Source organism: Schistocerca nitens, chromosome 1 (genome assembly GCF_023898315.1).
Source record: "Schistocerca nitens isolate TAMUIC-IGC-003100 chromosome 1, iqSchNite1.1, whole genome shotgun sequence".
Taxonomy (NCBI): Eukaryota; Metazoa; Arthropoda; class Insecta; order Orthoptera; family Acrididae; genus Schistocerca; species Schistocerca nitens.
In genome coordinates this window covers 1,099,554,925-1,099,582,923 of record NC_064614.1, presented here as the reverse complement: position 1 = coordinate 1,099,582,923, position 27,999 = coordinate 1,099,554,925, and the positions used below count along the sequence as shown (strand labels likewise).

The 27,999-nt window shown below is 42.5% G+C and overlaps 1 protein-coding gene across 1 annotated transcript in view; it reads right to left on the bottom strand.

Moving 5' to 3' along the window:
• The window catches only part of LOC126230763 (uncharacterized), a 436,134-nt gene that overhangs the window by 152,513 nt on the left and 255,622 nt on the right, over positions 1-27,999 (bottom strand). The window contains exon 17 of the mRNA XM_049942407.1: positions 11,044-11,296. Within this exon, the coding sequence (XP_049798364.1) occupies positions 11,044-11,296 (253 nt within the window). The remainder of the gene's footprint in view (positions 1-11,043; positions 11,297-27,999) is intronic.

The window sequence follows — 27,999 nt, the reverse complement described above, 5'->3', positions numbered from 1 at the left end:
TCTGTGGCTAGTTTGCATTGTTGTCTGCCATTGTAGTGTTGGGCAGCTGGATGTTAACAGCGAGTAGCGCTGCGCAGTTGGTGGTGAGCCGCCAGCAGTGGTGGATGTGGGGAAGTGAGATGGCGGATTTTTGAGAATGGATAATCTGGAGGTGTGTCCATCAGAAACAGTAGATTTGTAAGAATCGATGTCATGAACTGCTATATATATTATGACTAATAAGGTAAATACATTTTTTGTCCTCTATTAAAATCTTTCATTTGCTAACTATGCCTATCAGTAGTTAGTGCTTTCTGTAGTTTGAATCTTTTATTTAGCTGGCAGTAGTGGCGCTCGCTGTTTTGCAGTAGTTCGAGTAACGAAGATTTTTGTGAGGTAAGTGATTTGTGAAACGTATAGGTTAATGTTAGTCAGGGCCATTTTTTTGTAGGGATTTTTGAAACTCAGATTGCGTTGCGCTAAAAGTATTGTGTGTCAGTTTAAGCACAGTCATGTATAATTGTTCAAAGGGGACGTTTCATATGTCGACCCTTAGCCAGGATACCTCACTGGAATCTTCTGACTTTTTTCTTGTAGTTTGTGTAATTAGTGTTGCTATTGTTTATTGCTAGCGCGTAATTGTAGATAGAATCTCCTTTGTAGTTGCAGTCTTTCATTGTTGTACAGTAAAACGGTTGTGGCATGCATGTAGATTTGCACCAAGTATTTCGCAGCCGCGCTTGCAATTAACTAGATATTATTTTCAGTGGTACGTTAACGTGTTTTCTTATTTTGCTCTTCAAATTGTGCTTTTCTGTGTTATTGTGTGAAATATTGTGACAATAATGGCGTGTGAAAAACGTAATCTAGGCTCCAAAGTAAACTGAGAAATGACAGTGAAGACGAAAGCAGTGTGTTAGCGCCACCGTGTAATGAATTAACTAATGTTCAAACTAGTAATTTGGTAACTGTGCATAGGGAAATGGAGCGGGCGGCAAATAATGGCGTAGACAGTGAAACACTTAGTGAACAGGGAAGCATTATCGATCGAACGGTCGGCAATAGCTCGCCTCAGGAATCTGAAATGACAGGACACAATCTCGCAAATACTGTAGACTCAGGTTTTGGGTCCTCACCGTTTTCTCAAATAAGTCAAGACACATTTTCTGCTTGTCAAAATGTGAATGTTGCCGGTGCATATTCACTGCCGAAAAGCACTGAGGAACATGTTTCAGACACCAGTGCATTGTTATTACAATTAATACAACAAATGGGACAAACACAGCAAAAGCTTCAAAAGTTAGACACAATGGAACAAAATCTTCGAAAGTTAGACACAGTGGAACAAAATCAGAAACAAACACAGCAAAAGCTTCAAAAGTTAGACACAATGGAACAAAATCTTCGGAAGTTAGACACCACGCTTGAACAAACACGTGAAGATTTAACTACTGAGTTACATAACATTGAATCGAAATGTCAAAAAGTTTGTAATGACGTAAAAACACAAATTTGTGAGCATTTTCAACCTATTTTTTCGCGGAATGGAAATGCATTACAGAATCACGAAGCAGCCATAAAAGAACTGCAAACTACTGTTCATGAAAATCATGAGACCTTGCAAGCTAAAATTGACTCAGTTGCATCTACCGATTCGGTTACGCAACTTGCAAAAACTCAGGAAAACTTAAAGGACACAGCAGATACTCTGAAAATTGGTTCAGAAAGACACATGGAGGAAATTAGTTCATTATCAGTGAAAGTAGTTGAACTTTCGGATCAGCTAAATAATTTATCTACGAAGGTAGATGATAATCTGAATGACACAAAAACGGTAGTCTTTAATGACACAGAAGAGTGCGAACAAATTAGGAAATTCAAACAAAATCAGAATCAAATTAATCCGCAACACCAAAGAGAAATCCGGGAAGAACAAGATCAGCTGACACAGGTAATACAAGAATTACGTATTTCAGAGGACACTCGCGCCCCAATACGGGAAGAGGGACATAGAAATACGGAACAGCCACAAAATAATAACACAGCGCATATCGGAAATTATGAAAGAAATTGGCAAGGTGCACCGAATTTTGAAATGGAACCGCCGAAACGACGTAACAATGACCGATATGCGACTCGCCGACATGCTGATTTTGACTATAAGCTGTTCATTACTACACATAAATTTAAATCATTCAAGAATTCTGGCAACGACATTCATCCACAAGCGTGGCTACATCAATTCTCTCATTGTTTTCCTCCCAACTGGTCATTAGAGCACAGATTAGAATTTATGTGTGGCTATTTAGAGAAAGAACCAGCTGCAAGAATGCGATCGGTCATTCACGATTGTCACAGTGAAGGAGAATACCATGCCTTCCTCTCAGCATATTGGTCTCAAGCTACACAAGACCGAGTAAAACATAGCATCATAATGATGAAACATTTCGAACAATCTGAATTTTCCAGTCTTGTGAAATATATTGAAGACATGTTGCACAAGAATCAGTACCTGTCAAACCCATACAGCCCCTCAGAACTCATCCGCATTTGCTTAATCAAATTACCTGAACATTTACGACATGTTATTTTGGCAGGACGTTGCAAAGACGACACTGAAGCTTTTCAGGGACTCTTACAAGAATTAGAAATTGACACTGACAATCGCGGAACGCGAAAACAGGAACACAACAATTACAGGTCACATCCGTCGCAATTCCGCGATGAAAGAAATAATAACTGGACACAACAAGGCTATTCTCACAACACAAATCGTGACCAAAACAGACACCACCCGTATGACAACCGTTGGCAGAGTAGTAATAACTACAGGGAAAGATCACCTCTCCGTGGTAGTGACTATCACAGAGACAATCAGAGAAACAGACAATTTGGGAACCAAAATAATTATTATCAAGGGAGACAGAATAACTTTAGACGCAACGGTCCAGTACGCAGTTACGATTCAGGGAGAAATTCTCCACCATGTGACCGACAAGAAAGAAACTATGGAATCTACCGACATGACGACAGACGATATGATCGTAACGACAGAGCTGAATTGCATCAGAACTGGCGAGCTTCAAACAGGGCAGGGCCTTCTCGACAAGGTGAATTTGCAAAAGTTAGGTCTCCTGATCCTAATAACGACGTCCGCCAACAAAGAGACAGACAATGACTCGCACCGCAGGCAGCCGCGTGCGCCAGCTGGCTCAGGGAAAAATTACATAGATGCTAACCTTGAGAAAAATTCCAGTATTCTTTACCGACGTATACCACATGATAATTGCATCGAAGTTGAAACACTGCGTACTAGGAAGAGTAAAGGTTTACACCACATTTCACATGTAAAACCGTTTATTGAAAGATAATCTGCCTTTTAACTTAGTCTTTGACATAAAACGTTTCACTTCACATTTCTAGTGTGCATTGTCAGACTTAGAAACTGTTACCATGCAACAATGTTTGAAGTTAAGTATCCAATAAAGAACCAAGAGAACTTATTTAAACAGAAATTACGAATGCATTGTTATAGTGAACAGACGTCACAGTGTTATTGCGTGTGTACATTCTTGCTTGTTAGTTGCACGATTACGTAACAACTATAAGGCTTACATACTTAGAACATATACTGGTACTGCTAATGAGATTTTAATGCTACATTTTGGTTTACTTGAAAATACATTCTGGGTTTAAAGTACTTTCAGTGAGATACCAGATGACACAGTGGTTAGTTTACGTGACAGCTACACGATTTTATCACGACGCTACTAATGAGTGACAATTTACAATGTTGCTTTTGCAGTGTTTCTGTTTTATATCTGCACAGTTTTTCTGTATTATTCTGGAAAGTAAAACATGTTTTAGTAGTAACTTTTGTGGTATAGCTACAATGAGGCTGCCTTTTCCGTAGCACAACAATACGTTACAGCACAGTACTTCCTTGATCACGGCAATAAGCATAATAATGAAGATATCTATACGCAAAGCATTTCACTTTTGTTTATCCTGAGGTAAGTACATTGGCTTCTGCAGAACTTAGCTTTCGGAGGACAATAACTACGACACTTCCACAGAGATTATCTTACAGCAAGACGCACAGTTTAGCGCTACAGGACACGTATTTGAGTGATTAATTTTGTACTTAAATCATTTATTTTTAAAGATATTTGAAGTACAATGATACAAAGGTTTTCCGTGATACATTTCATTCCACTGCTGTAATCTGTAACACCTGAGGGTATAATTACATTAATCCTCAGGGGGGTACACGCCTACTTTGTGTACCATGTGTTTGGCAAGCACAAGGAGCCCTAGGTAATATGGTATTTGCTTATACAACTTTACACATCGGTACCATATTTCTCTAACACATAAATTACACAGCTATCTGATTATTTAACAGAGAAACAAACATTTTTTACTACATCAGTGACACATGTTTATGCAATTACACAGATGGATAACTTCACACTTATGAAATTGTATTTTGTCTGTACTTTGTGAACTGTTCATATTTTTTCAGAACCATTGTGATACTATGAGGGCTTTGAATGATATATTTGGTATGGGATCACGATTTTTGAAGTACATTTGAGGTAGATGACACAATTTAAATGAGCAGAGAATTTTTTTTAGGTTTTGAAATTATTGCAGAAAGCTACGACGTTTTTGAGATTTGACTGAGCTGTTATAATGTTATTTTTACGACAATGATGTGTATTATGCTGTTGAGGTATGTTTATGATCAATAAGATGATGCTACCGTATATGAGGAATTTGATTATGCTACGTATTTATTATGATGAAATATTGAAGAAGTGTTGACGAATACGTATATGAATAACGAGTAGTGGTTAGGGACTCTGATTTGTGGAAAAGGATGTTGGAAACCACGAATCGTACTTTAAGAGTTATGAAATGTGTGTAAATGCGTGAATGTGTCACAATGCCGATGAAAACTTTTTGCAAACTGTTATATTCATAGGATTTTGTTTCTACACATTTGCAACGCAAATTCTCGACCTGTGAAATTTTTTATATGGGACTGTCACTGTAATGCAAACTGGTGTCGTAAATATTTCAGTAAGAAAGTTAAGTGACCACCTTCACATAATGAGTCGTGGGCACCCAGCTGTGCGACAGTCGCCTGGAAAAAAGCCATTAGTGTGTGCCTTTCAGAGGCACAGGTGGAAAAAAAAGGGGCCATTATCCTCGCTATTGACATTCCTTTGTAGAAAGCATCGCAAATACGACACGCTCAAACTTGAAAACATATGATAATACTGTGGAGCGCTTAATTTATGATATTTACTGAAATGCCTAATGAAATGACGATAAATATTTTTATGTCTATACACCTGATTATGACTACTGTCTTTCTAGTTGAGAGATTTTTTTACTACCTTATGAAATGCCATATGGCTAATGAATGATGTTTCATGCCTTCCTTTGCACATATTTGCTCATTTTCTTTAATATCTAGTTTCTAGCTGCACTGCAGCATTGGTCATTATAAAATTTAATAGATGTACTAATATCACTATTTTCTGTCTACAGACACAGTAAAGAATACGTTTCTCATATACTTTCTTAGAAAAGAGAGCACAAATAGACATTTCCCTTCACAGGAATTGCATAAATATTTTTTTTAATGACTTGGTAACTTTCTTGCAGAGTAAGTTTTTGTGATGCATAACTCTAGTGTTGTGACATAGGTATTAAACATGGCCATTTTTACTGTAATATTTTATCTGCTTGAGCTATGTTATGTTTAGATATAAGTTATTGCATTTGCTGCTGCTGTTTGCCAGGCATAGTGCTACTAAATTTCACTTTACATTACTCTGTTAAGCCAGTTTTACTACTGATTTATTTTTCTTGTTTGCTGCTCATTGCCTTATAATAGTTGTAATATTGCTGCTTGCTTTGCCAATTTGCATTTTTTTGTCATTGCTGTTTGTGTTAATTGTTTTGTGCTGCTGCATTGCCTTGTCCCTTAGTTTAGCATCTGAGCTCAGTAGATTTAAGTTAGATTAAGATGGGGTAAGCCCTATAAGAGAACAAGTTGTGATGAATTGGAAGAAATGCATTGAGAAGCTATAAGAAAATGGTTTGGCCAAAAAAAGTATTTTTAAAGAGAATATGAACCAAAAAAGTAGGGTTTAGGGACAACAGGTTTAGGTAGGTTTTCTTGGAAATAAATGATGAGGTAAGATAATGGAAAATAAATAATGAGGTAAGAAATGTGTGAACATATAAATACAGAAAGCATGCTTGGATAGAATTTTTTTTTTGGTGGAAACAAATGTTGAAATAAGAGGGAAGATATATGGAATGAAGTTTTGGGTTGGACTGCAGCACCAACTGTTACACTGAAAACAAACCCTGTCCTGTATTTTTGTGTTATTACACTATGTGAGTTTGTGTTTTTCCTGTCTGTATGTGTTTAGCTAATAAGATTTATGTTGTAGAATTTTTCTGATAATATGTTATTTACCTTGTAAAGATATTTAGACATTATTTATTCTGTTTTGTTTTAATGCTCATGTGTGAAGTTGATGTTTCGAAAGTTATTCTGATCTTTTATGTATGTACTCATGTCATAATTCCTGTAACACTGATGTATATGTTATTTCGATTCCTTTGTAAAGCCTGTACTACAAATGTTATCTGTATTGTTATGTTCTTTAATGATGTATTTTGTACCTTTGTTATTGTATTCTTATGTTATAAAAATTGTAATTGACACCATTTCATCAAATTAAGTAACTTGTAAGTTACATTTCACTGCACATGTTTCTGTTGGTCATAGGATGTGCACAGTATGTGAGAAGTAGGGACTGATAGTGTTTGCACGTGTGTTAATAATTCAGCAAGGGACTCGTTAACAGCATTGCTGGTTCTAAGGATATTTAAAAAAAATTTTTTTTGTGAGTGCACATGTGGTGGGTCATGGACTTGCATTATTGTCCACAAGACTCTTCGATGGTGATGTGCACCTGCACAGTCGCAACAGATGGCTGCTGGCCGTCTCTACAAGGACTGAAGTGGGTCTGCACCTTTGATGGCCCACCAATACCATTATTTCCACAAGGACTGAAGTGGATCTGCACCTTTGATGGCCCACCAATACCACTATTTCTACAAGGACTGCAGTGGGTCTGCACCTTTGGTGGCCCACCAATACCATACTCTCTACCAAGACTATAGTGGGACTACTCTGTGATGACCTACCTACCAATATTTTTCGTATCTTCAACTGACTCTGCTGTAGGTTTCCTCTGTTGTGGCCCATTACCATCTGCATGTCGAGAGTCAGCACTGTCTTTCCGTTGGAAGGACAACACTACTTCTTCAAGACTGCATGGAAATCCACTACTTCCAAGTGCATTTTCTTTTACTGCTCAGACTTTGAGAAAAACACTGCAATATTACTGTGATGAATGATCAGGACTGTCTTTATGGACTGTGAGAAAATTTAATAAGTGTGTGCATTTGATATCTTTGTTATTGTAATTATGAAAATTTTTTTCAAATCTGTATTGGCCACTGCCCAAAACAATTTGTAAAATTTTTTGTGTGGAGCATGGGGGCTATGTAAGTAGGCTGTTTAGGTTTTTATATTGGTAACGCCACGTAGCGCTCTGTATGAAATTCACTGGCTGTGCTGTGTGCAGTCTGTGGCTATTTTGCATTGTTGTCTGCCATTGTAGTGTTGGGCAGCTGGATGTTAACAGCGAGTAGCGCTGCGCAGTTGGAGGTGAGCCGCCAGCAGTGGTGGATGTGGGGAAGTGAGATGGCGGATTTTTGAGAATGGATAATCTGGAGGTGTGTCCATCAGAAACAGTAGATTTGTAAGAATGGATGTCATTAACTGCTATATATATTATGACTAATAAGGTAAATACATTTTTTGTTCTCTATTAAAATCTTTCATTTGCTAACTATGCCTATCAGTAGTTAGTGCCATCCGTAGTTTGAATCTTTTATTTAGCTGGCAGTAGCGGCGCTCGCTGTTTTGCAGTAGTTCGAGTAACGAAGATTTTTGTGAGGTAAGTGATTTGTGAAACGTATAGGTTAATGTTAGTCAGGGCCATTTTTTTGTAGGGATTTTTGAAAGTCAGATTGCGTTGCGCTAAAAATATTGTGTGTCAGTTTAAGCACAGTCATGTATAATTATTCAAAGGGGACGTTTCACCTTTATCAAAGTCGGAAACGTGATGGTACGCATTTCTCCTCTTTACACGAGGCATCACAACAATGTTTCACCAGGCAACGCCGGTCAACTGCTGTTCGTGTATGAGAAATCGGTTGGCAGCTTTCCTCATGTCAGCACGTTGTAGGTGTCGCCACCGGCACCAACCTTGAGTGAATGCTCTGAAAAGCTAATCATTTGCATATCACAGCATCTTCTTCCTATCGGTTAAATTTCGCGTCTGTAGCGCGTCATCTTCGTGGTGTAGCAATTTTAATGGACAGTAGTGTATATACGTGTCCCAAAGTTTTACTGACCTTCAAAGTATCACCAGCATTGTGTAAGCCTGTTGCCAGCAATATGGAAGTCGTAGGATACTCTCAGCAGCGCCAGGTGTGTTGACACAGTTCGAGCGGTGTGGTCTATTGCCAGACGAATTTGTAGCAGTTTTGAAGCGAATGCCGTGATGTGTTTCCTTCAGATTAGAAATCGAGTTGAACTCACAAGGGCTTTAGTCAAGGGAGTGCAGTCGGTTCAAATGGTTCAAATGGCTCTGAGCACTATGGGACTTAACATCTGAGGTCATCAGTCCCCTAGAACTTAGAACTACTTAAACCTAACTAACCTAAGGACATCACACACATCCATGCCCGAGGCAGGATTCGAACCTGCGACCGTAGCAGTCGCGCGGTTCCGGAATGAGCGCCTGAACCGCTAGACCACCGCGGCCGGCATTGCAGTCGGTGGTACAGCACTTAGCAACTCCATTAGTCAAAGAAATCAGTAACAGCTTGCCCTGTACGTGCTTGAGCATTGACCTGCAAAATGACGGTCAGGTTCCGCAGAAAGTGTCATCACTTCCGTCTCTAAGTTGGTCGTAGGTTGTGTTCCAAAAATGAACAGCGTAGAGACAGAAGTGATGACACTTTCGGCAGGACCTGACCATCATCTTGTACGGCCATGCTCAAGCACGTACAGGGCAAGCTGTTACTGATTTCTTTGACTGATGCGACTGCTAAGTGCTATACCACCTACTGCACTCCCCTGACTTAAGCCCTCGTGAGTTCAACTCGATTTCTAAACTGAAGGAAACACTTCACGGCATTCGAAGCAGAACTGCTCAAAGTTCGTCGGGCAAGAGACCGCGCCGCTCGAACTGTCAACACAACTGGCACTGCTAAGATTAGCCTCCGACTTTCACATCGCTGGCAACAGGTTACACACAGTGCTGGTGACTACTTTGAAGGTCAGTAAACCTTTGAAACAGGTATCTATTTTGTACGAGCTGTAAATAAATAGTTGCCACTATTTAAGTTCTGACCCTCGTATACATATTTCATATACCATCTCAATAAATAATAATGTGAAGTTTATAATATTTTGGCGTAAGAATCTCATTGATCACAAAATATTGTATTATCACCACATATTAATTTCAGCTTAATAAAACAGCCCGTGAAAGCAATAGCCAAAGATGGGAAATGCATCATTTATCTCAGGGTGAAGTTAGAAACTGAAAATTAGGACTGGCTGTTGGACCTGATATTCGCCAAATGATATTCACTTACATCTCTGAAACAAAAATAACAGTGTGTGAAAGGAAGACTTTCTACCATTCAACGAGGTTGTTACTGAGGTATTAGAGTACAAAACCTACAAACATTATTTTTCTCGTGTAATCAACAAGCTGAGAAATAAACGTTAGGTCCGTTGATGAGCCTAAAGATTCACTTTCTGAACAGTCACCGTCTTACCTAGAAAATTTAAGTGATGTTGTATTTTCATGTTTGTACCACAATACAACCTCTGCACATATTGAAAAAGTGAATTACTTTTCGTTACATGCGATTTGCTGATTTGTAGTTTATAACTGGGAAAGAACTGTTCGTGATAGAATAAACTGGGGTTCATTCCTCCTCCATCCACCCTCCAAAAAAATCAAAAGAATGAAATATTACTTAATCAAAAAATATTTATTCGTTGTAACGCACATGTAGTCACTAGCTTGATCTATGGTATTGGAATACAAATTACTACTAAGTATAGTGTAACATACGATAACCATACGTCTAATACTATGTATTTAATCAGGTCACATCCTAAAAGTGGTGGATTAAAATTCATCTCATAGTATCACATCTTAAAAGTGGACTATTCAAAATTCTTCTCATAGTACGTTTCAAAATTACAGGAGAGTTTCTTTTTTAATGAATGTTTATTAACCTCCAAGTGTAAACTAGTAGCTGTGAAATATATAAAAGAAGGACAACATCAGACTGACGTATCAGTGAAAACTGTCTCCATCCGTTGTAGCTAAGTGAAGAGTAGAATTTGAATGTTTACGCTAAGGAGAAGAGCAACTTCATAGTAATTTGTGTGCATGACCATTAAAAGACTCCTGAAGATGGATCTATGTGAGTTCTAAATCGATAACAATTAAATAGGAAAACTAAAGATGCAGCTCTTCGGGTACGTGAATAAAAAGCGAATAAATATTTTTTATTATCCATCGTGAAATTTTAGGAGTGAAATACTCACAATCTTCCACCACAATGAAAGTTGCAATACTGAAGGAAAACGAGCTAACTTTCGTTGCAAATAACCGGCCGAACAGCCCCTAACGGTCTCCTAGGTACAAAAAGTGAAGGAGGAGTCAGGTTTCGTGTGTAATTTCAGCCAACCTGGTATGTGTCTTATGAGATTTAGGGAAATAACGTAAAAATTGTCTGGATGGTCAAATGGGGATACGAACCTCTGTCTTTCAAGTCCATTGCCACACCACAATGCCTTCCAGCCAGCCCTGTCATGGCATACCCTCTCCTCTGGCACATAGCACGTGATCCAAGCTGTCTGCAGAGCACCCATACCTGCATTCTTGGAGTCGTCCCACTGGAACGGCGTCCTCTGTGGGTCCCTGGAACTTCCCAGCGTGACGTTATCTGCGCAGCCTTGTGGGTCCTGGGCCACCTCGCACGTCATGTTGTAGTTGTCCTCCATACCGATCTCCTCTCCATTGTAGGTGACGGCGGTTCCCGGCAGCAACGTCACCAGCATGTTCATCCCGTCCACCATCTCTGGGCTGTACCGGCTGGCCACGCGGTGCTGGTCGTGGTTGCCGATCTGAGAGCAAATACCGTATCTAACTTTTCACTTTCGCCACTAAGGTCTACTACCATACAAGTTATGTATGGGGTTAATCATAAGATCTCCGTGCTTTCAGACAACTGTATGAAAAATACAGAGACACACAGACAATAGACACATACAGTGGATAAAGGATTTCCCCAAGTCTTTTACTCAGATTACAGATGATGAATTTGGTCACTGTTCGTTAGGCGGCAAGCGGCTACACATGTGTGCAGTTAAATGAAGTACAAGGTAAGAAAAGTAATGAGACAGATTTTTTATCCTCTAAAGTTTTCATTTTTTTAAACAACAATATTGTTCCTTTCAGAGTTGTTACCTTCGGCATCTATACATCGTCGGAGCTTTTCTTCCCAGTCTTGGAAGCAGCTTGGAAAGGCTTTAACTGGTAGGGCCTTTAACATGTCGGTCACGTTGTTTTGAATGTTCTCCAGAACGCCAAAATGATGTCCTTCGGGAAAAAAATGTTGCAAGAACTCAGATCAGGTGAATAGGGGGGCTGTGGAACAACAGGACGTCATTTTTCGATTTCGGGAAAAGAAAAAATATCACAAGGACCCAAATTAGGTGAATAAGGTGTACAGGGGGGCTGTGGAGAAACAGGAATGACTTTTGAGGTGACAGAAGTGGCTGTGCATAGGGTGTTGTAATGATGCAGAGTCCACTTGTAGCTAGTGTCCTGTCTGATTCGAGTCACCCTTTTCTTGAGCCTTTCAAGGAGACTTGGTTGATAGATTGTCATCAAATGGTTCAAATGGCTCTGAGCACTATGGGATGTAACGTCTGAGATCATCACTCCCCTAGAACTTAGAACTACTTAAACCTAACTAACCTAAGGACATCACATACATCCATGCCGGAGGAAGGATTCGAAACTGCGACCGTAGCGGTCGCGTGGTTTCAGACTATAGCGCCTAGAACCGCTCGGCCACCCGGCCGGCGATAGATTGTCCTCGATGAACAAATCCTTCATGCGCGATGCCAAAAAAGCAAATGAGCATTATTTTGATTTGCTCATTCCAGCTTTTACGGTCGAGAAGATCTCAGTGTGCCACTCCTCACTTCGCCGTATTCTCTCAGAACTGTTCTCAAAAATCTAGAATTCATTACCTGTGATCACGTGACTGAACCATTCGTTGTTATTGGCATCCTCCAACGAAGAAGATCACAGCACTTGTTTCTCCGATTGTCCTTCTGCACAGTTGTGATGTATTTCAGTACATTTTTTGGCACAAAGCTTTCGCATGTGTAAATCTTAGGTCAAAAATTGATGTATGATGAAAGAGTTTAAGTTTAACAGGTCACCCATCATCTTTATTGTGAAACGTCGATCTGGTCTCACGAGAGTACGCATCATTTTTGAAGGTGAAGGTCTCCCTGAGCCAGGTTTAACGTGTTCTCGGCCTTCAAGAAGTTATTTGTGCCAACGAAAAACTTGCGCTCTTGTTAAGGAACGTTCCCACGTTTCAAAGGTAGCACTCGCCGATTTCCCAAGTTTAACAAGAAACTTGATGGCATGACGTTGCTCTAAATTCACAACCAAATCACAGCTTCATTGATGGCGCTCTCAAAAATCTCGTGATAGCTGCACGGAGCTGAAACTCCGACTGAGCATCTCGAAGGGATGAATACACAGGTCTACACAAGTAGAACAACATAGCGTGGCCAAATCGCCCACAGTATTCTCTGTCACACTGCTTTTCTTACACACGTATCCGGGTTTGGCGGTCTAGTAATACATTGCGTGCTTGGAAATGGAGATGTCTTGGAATCGCTTCCTCTCAACGATGTGAGTAGTCGCCAGTAACGATACACGGTTCGGATTCCACATAAAACTGTTTGTCCCCTATAGCCGGTTGGATTACTGAGATAGAACAGAGACACGCAAGGCGACGAATTAGTTTCCAGTTGAATGATTTGGACTGAGCCAATGACCCGCATGAAATTATTATTGATATTAACTGAAGTTGCTGGTGCTGCTTCGACTGCGGGACGCTTTGGGAATCTGTTCGTTTGGTCGCCTACCAGCATGCGCGAACTAAATCGAAGTGACAACACGGAGCGGATAATTTGTCTATTCCATAGTGGTGCTTTCTGCAATCACGCCACGGCGCGTTTTAGCAATGGAAATTTTAAGGACTGCTTTGTTCATTGAAATCTTTCATTTTTCTGAAGACTTGTTGGTTTCGCGCAGTCGCATTATGAAACCCCACACGTACCTATTAATAACTCTGCATACACAGGATGAGTAGCACAATACTCGTACATTATTCTCCTTCCATTGCGTGAATGCTTCAAGATTTTGAAACAAGGTTTTAGGTGCATGATAGTATCCATATGGGTATGACATGTCGTAGCACGTTTAATCCTCACAACTCCTGAATGAAACAAAACATTTTATACAGTGAAGCGCCAAAGAAACTGGTACAGACATGCATATTCAAACACAGAGATATATAAACAGGCAGCTCACAGCACTGCAGTCGGCAACGCCTATGTAAGGCAACAGATGTCTGGTGCAATTGTTAGATCGTTTACTGCTGCTACAACGGCAGGTTATCAAGATTTAAGCGAATTTGAACGTGGTGTTATAGTCGGCTCACGAGCGATGGGACACAAAATCTCCAAGGTAGCGATGAAGTGGGGATTTTATCGTACGACCATTTCACGAGTGTACCGTGAATATCAGGAACCTGGTAAAACATCAAATCTTCGACATAGCTGCGCCCGAAGAAAGATCCTGCAAGAACGGGACCAACAACGACTGAAGAGTATCGTTCAACGTGACGAAAGTGCAACCCTTCCACAAATTGCTGCAGATTTTAGTGCTAAGCCATCAACGAAACACCAATGATATGGGGTTTTGGAGCCGCTCGTGTACCCTTGATGACTACACGACACAAAGCTCTACGCTTCGGCTGCGCCCGTCAACATCGATATAAGGCTGTTGATAATTGGAAACATGTTGACTGGTTGGGCTATTCGTTTCAAATTGTACCGAGCAGATGGACGTGTACGGGGTATAGAGACAGCCTAATGAAGTCATGGACCGTGAATGTCAAGATGGGACTGTTCGAGTTCGTGGAGCGTCTGTGCAGTTGGAGTGGTATGGGACCCCTGATACGTCTAGATACGACTCTGACAGGTGACACGTACGTAAGCATCCTGCCTGATCAGCTGCATCCATTCATGTCCATTGTGCAATCCGACGGATTTGGCCAATTCCAGCAGGACAATGCGACAGCCCACACGTCCAGAATTGCTACAGAGTGGCTCCAGGAACACTCTCCTGAGTGTAAACACTTCGGCTGGCTACCGGACTCCCCAGACATGAACATTATTGAACATATCCGGGATGCCTTGCAACGCGCTGTTCAGAAGAGATCTCCACCCCCTCTTACTCTCACGGATTTATGGACAGCCCTGCCTGATTCATGTTGTCAGTTCTCTCCAGCACTACTTCAAACATTAGTCGAATCCACACCACGTAGTGTGGCGGCACTTCTGCGCGCTCGCAGGGGCCCTGCATGATATTAGGCAGGTGTACCAGTTTCTTTTGCTCTTCAGTGTAGTTTATATGGTTGTGCTGTGTAACAGGGGTCTCAGTCATACCCATGATATTTGGATATGCGCGAAAACGTTTGCAAGTTGCCCCGCTAATCGCATGGTGGTGCTAGTGCCCTCCGTGGTACTCGCGTGCACGTTGAAAGCAGTGTGGCCCCGCACGGCGAAGCGGTAGGATGGTTGCTGTCCACCGCTTCCAGATATGAAGTAACTTTTCATAGCTATGCGCTTTTAATGTTGCTAGGTGGGGCTTTTTACATCATCTTGTTTTCATATTTTGCTTTCTTCATTGTAGGTAAACGTTCCTTTAACTGTCAGTTTCTTAACTGGTCAATTTAAACGAGGACGCCTTGTTGGTTCCGGGTAACAGTATTTTATTTTGTGAAGGCAGAGGCCTCCTCCTTCCGTTATCGAAACTCAAATATTTTTCTGACGTGCCAGAGTATTTTATTTTGAGAAATCTGAGGTCTCCTCTTTCCTGTATCAGTGCTTATATGTTTTACGTACGTGTGAGTATTTCATACTGGTTGTCATACAGCAGCGATTGTTAGAATATGTATCTGTTTGTTTATCGTAACGTCGATTGTACGTTTGTACCTTGTACATGAACACACAAAGATGTGAAACCGGTCGTTCCTGTGAAATGGATCTGTGCAATCCTAAAGCAACGACTGCACACCTATCAGAGCAGTGCCGTTAAAGGGCATCAAGAAGGTGACGACTCACGTGTGTGATGTGAAACCGGTCGTTCCTGTGAAATGGATCTGTGCAATCCTAAAGCAACGACTGCGCACCTATCAGAGCAGTGCCGTTAAAGGGCATCAAGAAGGTGACGACTCACGTGTGTGATGTGAAACCGGTCGTTCCTGTGAAATGGATCTGTGCAATCCTAAAGCAACGACTGCACACCTATCAGAGCAGTGCCGTTAAAGGGCATCAAGAAGGTGACGACTCACGTGTGTGATGTGAAACCGGTCGTTCCTGTGAAATGGATCTGTGCAATCCTAAAGCAACGACTGCGCACCTATCAGAGCAGTGCCGTTAAAGGGCATCAAGAAGGTGACGACTCACGTGTGTGATGTGAAACCGGTCGTTCCTGTGAAATGGATCTGTGCAATCCTAAAGCAACGACTGCGCACCTATCAGAGCAGTGCCGTTAAAGGGCATCAAGAAGGTGACGACTCACGTGTGTGATGTGAAACCGGTCGTTCCTGTGAAATGGATCTGTGCAATCCTAAAGCAACGACTGCGCACCTATCAGAGCAGTGCCGTTAAAGGGCATCAAGAAGGTGACGACTCACGTGTGTGATGTGAAACCGGTCGTTCCTGTGAAATGGATCTGTGCAATCCTAAAGCAACGACTGCGCACCTATCAGAGCAGTGCCGTTAAAGGGCATCAAGAAGGTGACGACTCACGTGTGTGATGTGAAACCGGTCGTTCCTGTGAAATGGATCTGTGCAATCCTAAAGCAACGACTGCGCACCTATCAGAGCAGTGCCGTTAAAGGGCATCAAGAAGGTGACGACTCACGTGTGTGATGTGAAACCGGTCGTTCCTGTGAAATGGATCTGTGCAATCCTAAAGCAACGACTGCGCACCTATCAGTGCAGTGCCGTTAAAGGGCATCAAGAAGGTGACGACTCACGTGTGTGATGTGAAACCGGTCGTTCCTGTGAAATGGATCTGTGCAATCCTAAAGCAACGACTGCGCACCTATCAGAGCAGTGCCGTTAAAGGGCATCAAGAAGGTGACGACTCACGTGTGTGATGTGAAACCGGTCGTTCCTGTGAAATGGATCTGTGCAATCCTAAAGCAACGACTGCGCACCTATCAGAGCAGTGCCGTTAAAGGGCATCAAGAAGGTGACGACTCACGTGTGTGATGTGAAACCGGTCGTTCCTGTGAAATGGATCTGTGCAATCCTAAAGCAACGACTGCGCACCTATCAGAGCAGTGCCGTTAAAGGGCATCAAGAAGGTGACGACTCACGTGTGTGATGTGAAACCGGTCGTTCCTGTGAAATGGATCTGTGCAATCCTAAAGCAACGACTGCGCACCTATCAGAGCAGTGCCGTTAAAGGGCATCAAGAAGGTGACGACTCACGTGTGTGATGTGAAACCGGTCGTTCCTGTGAAATGGATCTGTGCAATCCTAAAGCAACGACTGCGCACCTATCAGAGCAGTGCCGTTAAAGGGCATCAAGAAGGTGACGACTCACGTGTGTGATGTGAAACCGGTCGTTCCTGTGAAATGGATCTGTGCAATCCTAAAGCAACGACTGCGCACCTATCAGAGCAGTGCCGTTAAAGGGCATCAAGAAGGTGACGACTCACGTGTGTGATGTGAAACCGGTCGTTCCTGTGAAATGGATCTGTGCAATCCTAAAGCAACGACTGCGCACCTATCAGAGCAGTGCCGTTAAAGGGCATCAAGAAGGTGACGACTCACGTGTGTGATGTGAAACCGGTCGTTCCTGTGAAATGGATCTGTGCAATCCTAAAGCAACGACTGCGCACCTATCAGAGCAGTGCCGTTAAAGGGCATCAAGAAGGTGACGACTCACGTGTGTGATGTGAAACCGGTCGTTCCTGTGAAATGGATCTGTGCAATCCTAAAGCAACGACTGCGCACCTATCAGAGCAGTGCCGTTAAAGGGCATCAAGAAGGTGACGACTCACGTGTCAGTGGAAAGAGCGAGCAGTGCCACACCTCCGGGAAGACAGAGTTCATCGTCCCTGTCAACGCTGATTTAACCAGTCGCCCATCGCTGCCCGGCCAGTTCGGTCCCAGACTTCGAGAGCATTTGTACTTAGTAATAGGAAGATCATACTTTGCCTGCATTCTGCGACCAGTAATACAGAGTCAAGTACTTGTATGTAGGAGGCACAGGAAGCACAGGCACAAGAAGTTAAGTTTATTTTACTTTTTGGAGATTAAGTTTTCCATTAATTAGAAAGTGTTTTGTACAGTTGACATAAGATTCCTGTCGACGGCCATCGCAACTTTTCTTCCTTGTTTGTGTCCAAGCTCTCACAGCAGCCGACTCAACAGGAGCCATATACTTGTTGAAGGTATTCCAAAGATCCTGCAAACACGAGTACAGTGGTATAGTGATTTCTAATGCTGTAGTCGAAATATTTCGCAAAAATATCCAGAAACATACGCTAGCACTGAAAGGCAAGACGGGCCAAATCAGTTGCTGAGGTGCAAAAACCGCCACACGGATCTCTCATACCAGCTCTCCCTTTGTATCAAGCGCTCTTTTCACAAATGCTGTTTCCTTAAGCACGTGGATGTACACACATTTGAAATAGCTTTCCTAACCCCGTTCTTGTGTGCTACAAGTCAGCGTATAGCTGACGAAATATCAAAGCATGAAGAAATACACTTCATATTTTCAGCGTAACCCTATCCTGTTGTTGCTTATAACAACAACGCCGGGCTTACCACATGTCTCGGGCACTTTTGCGAAAAGTTTCAAGGTCAACATTAACAACCGGTAAATCACTGTAGTCGTATTTCAAGAGCTTAAAATGCCTTTAAAAACCTAATCGTTCCTTTTTCAAAAAACATCCATCCATCAATATCTCGGTCGATACCAGAGTTGAAAGGATTAAACATGCAACAAAATTGCGTACCCCTGAGTGTGCTATCATTTGCCGTAAATCTCGTTTCGATATCTCCAACCGTTCACAAAATAAAACAGGTGTTACGTCTTTCGACTCACCTTGTATTATTTCAACATATTTTAGGGGATGGAAACTTGTTTAAATGTTAATTAATCTAATATTGTGCAATTGAGAATACACAGAAAAGTAGTACTATACGTCTGAAGTATTCATGAGGCACAAGTGAAATCAGTCAGTTCATACTAATACCTGAGTATAACAACTTGTAGGGATGTGAGTTGATAGAACGATTGCATGGGCTCAGTCGTAGGTAAAGCAGGTGCAGCACTTCGGGAAATTCAGTCTTCAAAGGAAGACGCTTACAATATGTTTAGAATACTGCGGATGTATGTAAGATCGATACCAAACAGGACAAATGTATACAAAGAAGAACCGCATGAATGGTAACATGTTCAAAGAAGTTTCGTGATTGCATCCGGTTGTCATTTGCTACACTCCATGATACACTGAAGAGCTAAAGAAACTGGTACACCTGCAATTACGCAGAAGTGCTGCAACACGACGTGGCATGGACTCTGCTAATGTCTGAAATAGTGCTGGAGGGAACTGACAACATGAATAGTGAAAAACTGTCCATGAATCTTGTTGTCATATAGGCGTTGCCGACCGCAGCGCTGTGTTCTACCTATTTACATATCTCTGAATTCGATTACGCTTGCCTATATTAGTTTCCTTGGCACTGTGTATTTTCGACTGGCCGCTTGCCATTCATCTTCAGGTGGACCATCGTAACTGAAGAAGACACCGCAGCCCCGCAATTTAAGAGCGTGCTGCGTGTATTCCGCACATGCTTTTACAGACCGACCACACTACCTGGCGGCTAGCGCCATCCGGAACTCAAGATGTCCTCAGGGTAGTCGCTCGCCGTGGCTGTCGTCTTCGTTTGGAAGAAACGTGGAAATGACGTGGATCCACCCATTATCCAGTTAGCACCCGCGTCACAATCCTTCAGATATTTCCGCCATGCGAAAAACCATTTTTTTTCTCTTTTCATCAATTTGGAACGACTTTATAAAGTATATGGCTTCATTAAGAAAAAATCTGCTTGCTGCAAAGTTTTCCTTGATGCGAGAGTTGTAAGGATTAAACATGTTACGAATTTTCATGTCCCTGTGTATACTGTCATGCGCCGAAAACCTCATTTTAATACCTTGAACCATTCACAATGTGAAAGGAGGGTTCTGTATTACATTTAACAATGGAGTCACAAAATACAGTTGCTATGGCCAAAATTATTGCATTTTCCTACTCCAGTGAATTTCCGGTGGAGAAACAGCGTTCAGCAGCGGTTGACGTGGTTGACTGGTTGGTTGGTTGATTTGGGGGAAGGAACCAAACAGTGAGGTCATCGGTCCCATCGGATTAGAGAAGGATGGGGAAGGACGTCGGCCGTGCCCTTTCAAAGGAACCATCCCGGCAATTCCCTGAACCATCGTCCTCCGGAATGCGAGTCCAGTGTGCTAACCACTGCGCCACCTCGCTCGATTGTTGACTGCAAAAGGCGAGTGCAGCGTTGACGTTCGGTGCAGCGGTCTTCCACGGATGCGTCTTCTAAGCCATACTATGCTGGCAAGATATTTCATAAATTCCTGCCTTTAGCTATAACAAATCACACACTGTTACCAGAAGGTCTGCAATCTTAGATAATGGGTGGAAAACCACTTCAACCTGAAATCTCCGGGGGATTATGGCTATCTTGAATAAAATCTTACCAACAAGAGGAAGAAATGCTAGAGATTTAACCGACGTGCTCTCTTCTTGATCCAGTTCCTGGTTTTGGCTTTAACTGATAGCGCCCTGTTTATCTGCTGGGTAGAATATCCATTTCCACTGAACACTGTCTTTAGGCCGGTGAACTCTTTGTGTAAAGCATTTGGATGCTAGACTATGTAAGTTCTGACTGTAAATGTTTTCAACACGGTTTTGATGGGTGATGACAATTCGTTGATTGTAAACACACATCGGTGGTTAATGGTTAAATGTATATTTGATTCACGGAAAAACTAGAATTGACAGACTGAAGATAGACCCCTACGTATTTTTCTCGTAGGGATGGCGAGACAAGATTAGAGTAATTAAGCTGCCTGCAGAGGCATTTATACGGGCCTTCTTGACTTGTTCAATGGAATGAACATGAAGACGTCCTAAAATGTGGCAGAATGGTAAGTGCTCTTCGTGAGGCACTTGACAATTGTTTGCAGAGTATTTATACAGGGTCGTCACAAACCTCTCACAAGGTTGCAACGGCGTACCCTGCAGCAGTCATACAAGCTTTTCGTACTGTATAGAGGTAGACACATTCAAGGCGTCACCCAGCGAATTTTGTATTGGTCTTGAGAAAGAAGAGGGCTTCCATCACGACTATGCCAAGCACGCTGGTCATGTTCCCTAACGCATTCAACAACATCGCTGGTTTAATTGGGAAACATCTACGGTCGTCAAAATAAATGACTGTAACACTTCATGTAGCTAAGAAAGGTGTAGGGAGTACTGAAACCATTCTCCAACATAATTGACTGCATACTTGTGACGCTATGTAGTTCATGCTGGCGTACATTGTAAAACCCGCATAAAATCATATGTGAACAAAATTTCATTTGTGTGGTAACATTGCTTTTGTTTGCGATTATTTTCCACTAACGTATTTTGAGTTTACCAGTAGTAATTCTAGCATTCAATCGCTTTATTTTCTACACCTAACTCAAAAACGTGTTTCAGGAGACAATACTCTCATTATCAGATTGTCAAAGTCAGCTCATGGGGTTAAACCGCTAAGAATTCTACCAGCTCATTTATGGCGTTCTTAAAGTAAAATGGAATAAAAACAGACTGGACTGTGTGTCCTCGTGTTACATTAAAATCGTTGTTTTTTTGTCAGTGGTCGCCTCATCTCACACTGCACCGAAAAACAAGGCCAAGTCCTGCTCATCAGCTGTGGGCTCCACGAGTGTCAAGCAGACGTTACAGTGGTCCATTACTTGTTGGGAATGGTCATGTCCGAGGTATTACTGTGTAAGTGCAACTAATGGGTCAACATTATTACTATTCCATTGGTTCCTTACTTGTCTCATTTGAATGGTGGCGACCCTTTAAGCACGCCATCTTTCACCCCTTGTTAATTACGTAGTCCCTGCAGAGGCATTGTAGCCATCTCAGCCACGTAGCGAGCCCTCAGTATGACAGGGAATGGAAGAGTTTGTTTGTCACTAACAATAATATTTGTGAAACTAGATTTTTTCTTCTGTGTCGGTGTGGACGGCAGGGATTCGTTGTCAGGGCGGCTGCAGTGTAAGAAACAGTCTTAGGTTCTTCCAGAAAAACCGGCCAGGGTGGCTGAGCGGTTCTAGGCGCTACAGTCTGGAACCGCGCGATCGCTACGGTCGCAGGTTCGAATGCTGCCTCGGGCATGGATGTGTGTGATGTCCTTGGATTAGTTAAGTTTAAGTAGTTCTAAGTTATAGGGGACTGATGACCTCAGAAGTCCCATAGTGCTCAGAGCCATTTGAACCATTTTTCTTTCAGAAAAGCATCCGGGTTTCTATAAAAGCGTGACCGCTTTGCTTGTGTTAGCAGGCGGCTGCATCTCGTACTAATGTCGAGCCACGAAGGCGGCCTTGTCTTCAGCAGCGCAAAGGCTAGAAGCTTGCATTCCATAGGTGTGCTCTCCGCCCCGGGTGTCCATCGATAGAGTTCTATGATTTGCTCTGGGAAGAAGGGCATTGACTGCTGCAGGTGTGGAACGCACGCGCATTTCTCTGGCGTCAAGTTTAGCGGAGGTGAGCATAGATTTTGGCGGCAAACTTTCTCATTAGAGGAACAGCCTATGCCACGTCTAGGTGGGAGTTCTAGCGCGGTGTTATAGATACGCCATTAACGCAGTTTGCGAGGGCAGCTTGACCACTGGAGGGGACAAATTTTTGCGACTCCACGAGGGTTTGGTGTCGAGGAGGGAGGAGAGGAGATATTTTCGAGGTATTAGGTGGATGTCCACCGTAGGGGATAGTCAGCGCTGTTCCGCTGAGGTACGTTGTACGTTTGGCAAATAGGCAGAGAGCCGCTATAGAGGACAGTCTTGTTTCTTTCGGGGAACCAGCAATACTTCTCTGCACATCTCGACGCTAGGGTACGCCGGTTGCAACCTTTGCAGCTTCGCACATACAGCCAGTCTCCACGTCGCCCTTTGGGCATTTCAGTGGTGAGCGTATTGGCAGCTCGGGCCTATTAGCAGTTTATGTGTTAGGACTCAATCTTCACTGCAGCGAGTCCATCTGACCTACACTCCAACCCATGTCTTACTGACGTTCTGCTAGCGGTTCATAATCGCGGTCAGTACTTCACTTGTAGTCAGAAAGCGTTGTTGCTATTACCCTGAGGAAGGCATCGTTTTGGCTTGACCCTCAGCCCCCCTTCCTTCCCCTTTAATAACTTCTGCAGCCATCGAGATCAGGCCACCGTGTGTTTTGTGTCGTGTTTGTTTTCTTGGAATGTGATCTGTGTGATAATTCTGGGAATGTACGCGTTGGATTCTGGAAGTCTGAAAATAGCAACATTTCATTTCAGTACCCTTCTCATTCTCGCCATTTGAATTATAATAAACTTTTGTGAGATGAGGGTTCATAACAAGGGAAGGAAAACTTACACATTTCCAAAGATGCTACTTTCTTTCGCTTCTAGCTATTTGTGAAATTTATAAGCATGTACCTGCCTTAAAATAATTCCAAAAAGCCGGTAAAACGTAAATGTCGTGTGACTAGGGCCTCCCACCAGGTAGACCGTTCCCCGGGTGCAAGTCTTTCTATTTGACGTCACTTCGGCGAGTTGCGCGTCGATGGGGATGAAATGATGATGATTAGGACAACACAACACCCAGTCTCTGAGCGGAGAACGACCCAGCCGGGAATCGAACCCGGGCCCTTAGGATTGACATCCTGTCGCACTGACAACTCAGCTATCGGAGGTGGACAAAAAGCCGGTGAGAAATCCGTTTCGTCTTTCACTTGCGCGTTAAGAATACTATCACGTTTCTTTTCATGGATGGCAATCTCCAACTCTTCTAGCAAGTCCAGATATCGTCATTTCTTTTCTATGTGCATGATTCCTAAATCATTTTCTGTTCTCTTAATGGGATGACCTGTTTCGTGCACGCCGCTCGTAACAACTGATTTGTCTTGCCTGAGTGGGTCTTCATGTTCCTTTTACCTGATAAAAATATTATTCCCGTCTGTCCAGTATACTTTGCATCACAAGACGCGCAGTGTACTTCCATCTTTTTAACTTGTTTTCTTTTTACATCGTACTTCAAGCTGTACTTCACTAGATTACTGTTTGGAACGCTATTTTAAGATCGACAGGTTTACAAAGTGAGATGGCGCAGTGGTCAGCACACTGGACTAATAATCTGGAGGATGGTGGTTCAAATTCTCATGTTGCCTTCCAGATTTAAGTTTTCTGTGACTTCCCTAAATTGCTATAGGCATGGTTCCTTTGAACAGAATACCGCCGATTTCTTTCTATATCCTTTCGTAATCCGAGCGTGTTCTCCGTTTCTAATAATCACGCTTGCGACGGGAATTTAAACTCTAATTTCCATCATTCCGTGAGGTTTAAACATGTTCGCCATCTATTGCGAGACTATTGGATGCTACAGCACAATCATTTCATTTTTTTCTTCGTTTAATTTCTTCTTTCTATTCTTATTACTTCCGCGCAGCAGTTTATTCACAGTATCTATTTTGTTGCCTTGTTGATCGCTCTGGGAAATAATAAAAATTTTGAATGTGCTTTATAGGCAATACATAACTTTGATTATTGATATGTTTTGTGAATTGACTATCCTAAGTTGCAAGAACGGTATCTCTCACCAAGATGATTTACCTCCCACCAGAAATATAATATCGTACATTTTATCTTTCCTATTATAACGGCACATATACTTAGCCCATTTCTAGTCAGGGCGAGGTAGAGAGTTCGAGATAACAAGGACTCCTTATTGTTGATCTCAGGCGTGTTAATGACTCAGAATCCTGGAATAACCAACATGTGATTCTTGCAACCTCCCCCTAGATGGTGGCTGGGAGGTAGGACAGGGCCTTTAAAGTTTGATACTGCGGGAAATCGCTCCTGCTGGCGCCTGCCTGGGCAGAAGCTCTCCAACGACACAGCTCTTCTTGCGCGATGGTACGACGCTATTTGAGATGCGAGATGGTGCGAGCGTGCTATTAAAGAAGACACTTTAGCGGACGATGAGGTATTCTCCCTATTAAGAAGACAGCTTCTCATTAATGTCTGCACATCAGGGTCACGCTGCATCCCAGAAAGCAATCTCCTACGTAATATAAACGATACCCTTCTCAACAGGCGTCAGCGGAATGCGTCATCGAAAAACACGTCACATCAAGGACTCTCTGCGGAAATGAATGTCACATTGAGGAAAAGCTGGAATTACGTGGTAGCTCGACCTAATGTAGCCTGGTTCTACATCACGGGCTGATGCTAACTAATTCGAGTTGTTACTTTCGCTGGTAGACTGAAGGATTTTGCTTCATATCATTCTTCGTTACCGGTAGCCTTCTCGCTACAGATTTCTATCGTTGCATCTTTTCTACGACCGTTTTCATTTGAAACAATGGCAATTTCTGAAAGAGACTTTTATTTCGAATCTACCAGGTGTAGAAGTATGAAACCGGAATTTGGTTTCAATAATTACACGTCTGTTGTTTGAAATTGACAAACAATATTTTATTCAAAATTATCTCCATTGCTATTTATACATTTCTCCCACTTCTCCGGCAGGTTATGAATTCCACGCCAAAAATACAGTTCTTCTTTTGAAGCCCGAGCCATTTTCGTACATTTTCATACGAATTGAAGCGTTGTTCAGCGAGAGCATGTCCCAGTGATACAAATAGATGATAATCGGACGGAGACAGGTCTGGAGAATAAGCCGCATACCCTAGTATTTCTCAACTGAACGCCTCGATCGTTTCCCTGACCAGTTTTGCTATGTGTTATAGAGCGATATCATGGAACAATATGACTTTGTACATGTACATGTCCGAAAGACTTTGAGTTGCTTTTTTCCATATACCGTTCATTTTTTATGTAATGTTCGATTTAAATCTACCATTTGCTGATGGTAGCGATCAGTGTCAACGGATACCCCAGGTTTTCAGCTCATCACCCTTCTCATCACACCAAACACAGAGCACTGTTTTCTGTCCGAAGCGATTTGGTCTTGCAGTGGATGTCGATGGTTTGCATGGATTCACCCATGATTTATGGCGCTTAGGATCCTTAAAATACAGGGCGATTATAATTATAGTTAAACTTTCAAAACGCTGTAGAAATAACACCACTGGTCAGAATGACGTCAAATTGCATCTAAACATTGTCACAGAAGGGGTAAAACGTCTGGCAGAAAAAAAATGTGAATATTGATAAATAGATGGCGCTGCATGGGCTACAATACGTAAATGAAAACACCTGTCACACGCACGACCCACTGAAGTTGGTATAAACACGCCGGGGACACGGTTTTTCCTTTCTCCGCGGTTCGACGTTCGCCATGGCTGTCTCAATGCAGGATCGCGCTCTGCTTGTAAAGCTGTGTTACAAGAATGACTGTACACACGTCGCTCTGCATAAGTTCCGGACACTGAAGGGTTTGAAAATGGGCGTTGGTCCGATGACTGTCGCGGGTCTGGAGAAAATGATTCGGAAATTCGAAAAGACGGATCTTTTGGTGTTCAACCTGGTAAAGGGAGGAAACGAATTGATTCGACGTCAGTGGAAGCAGTTGTCACAGCAATGCAGGAGACGAGTGGTGGTGTGCAAACGTGTAGTGCACGGAGAATTGGCCGAACATTGGGCATATCCATGAGCACAGTGCGTAATATCCTACGAAACGCCCTTCTTTGATATCCATTCAAAATTACCCACGTGCACGAGCTGCTTCCTGTTGACCTGCCAGCAAGAGAGGCCTTTGCTTTAGAATTTCTTCCTCGCATGGACGTGAACAATGATTGACTGTGGAAGATTTTGTAGACAGACCAAGCCCATTTCCATCTGTAGGGTATATCAATACGCAGAACTATCGAATATGGGCAACGGAAAATCCACGCGAAAGTCAACTAGTACCACTTCATCCTGAAAAGGTCACTGTGTGATGCGGGTATTCGGCATCATTTATCATAGGCCCACATTTTTTCGAAGAAACAGATGCTTCCAGTCCTTTTACCTGGTCCTTTTACCTGTGCCGTCACTGGTAAGCACAATGACTGTCTTTTGCGCAACCACGTCACTCCAGCTTTCAAACAGAGTGGATGGGTGGATGGGATCATTTTTATACAAGATGGCGCACCTCCGCACATTGGAAATCCAGTTAAGCAGCTGCTGAAGCGCCACTATTATCAGCCGCCATTTCCCTACAGCCTGGCCGTCCAGATCACCTGATCTTAACCCGTGTGACTTCTGGCTGTAGGGCTACCTGAAAGACGTTGTGTTTAGTGTTCCAATTGCAAACTTAGCTGCATTGAAGGTACGGACTGCGCAACGCATGCTGAACGTGATCCCGGACACACTTCTATCAGTTGTGGAACCTGCTATTTCTCGATTTCAACTTCTTGCAGAAAACGGTGGACACCATATTGAACACGGGTTACGCAAGTTAAACGGAAATTAATAATCCGATCTGATTGTGACTGATGCTTGTTATGAGGTTTTTGGCCTCAGGACAATTAAAAACCGACTTTTACCATCCGTTGTGATATGATCTTGCCGTGATGGACGGTCTTACGTAACTAACAGTATCACACCTGTACACCCATACACACTGAGTAGTACGGTTTGTTTAACGTCAGACGTATACCTTAGGCATTGTTGTATGATTCATTTGTCATTTGTCGTCGGCCACTATCAAATTATTATGCTTACAGTGCCATCTATTGCTATATTTTTCGCCCGGGTTCCCGGGTTCGATTCCCGGCGGGGTCAGGGATTTTCTCTGCCTCGTGATGGCTGGGTGTTGTGTGCTGTCCTTAGGTTAGTTAGGTTTAAGTAGTTCTAAGTTCTAGGGGACTTATGACCACAGCAGTTGAGTCCCATAGTGCTCAGAGCCATTTGAACCATTTTTGCTATATTTTTAACTGTTTATTTTTCTTCTGCCATACGTTTTTTCCCCTTCTCCGATAATATTCCGTTGCAATTTGACGTCATTCTGACAAGTGGTGTTATTTCTACTGCGGTTTGAAAGTTTAACGTTAATTATAATCAACCTATATATCTATTTTTCATCACCTGTCGCTATTCGATGAACATACGAGTTTCTTTTGTATATGGCGAACAGCATTTCACAAGTGATCATTCGATTTGCTTGCTGTCTTTCATTCAGTTCATGCGGAAACTATTTTCCGACATTCTGCGACT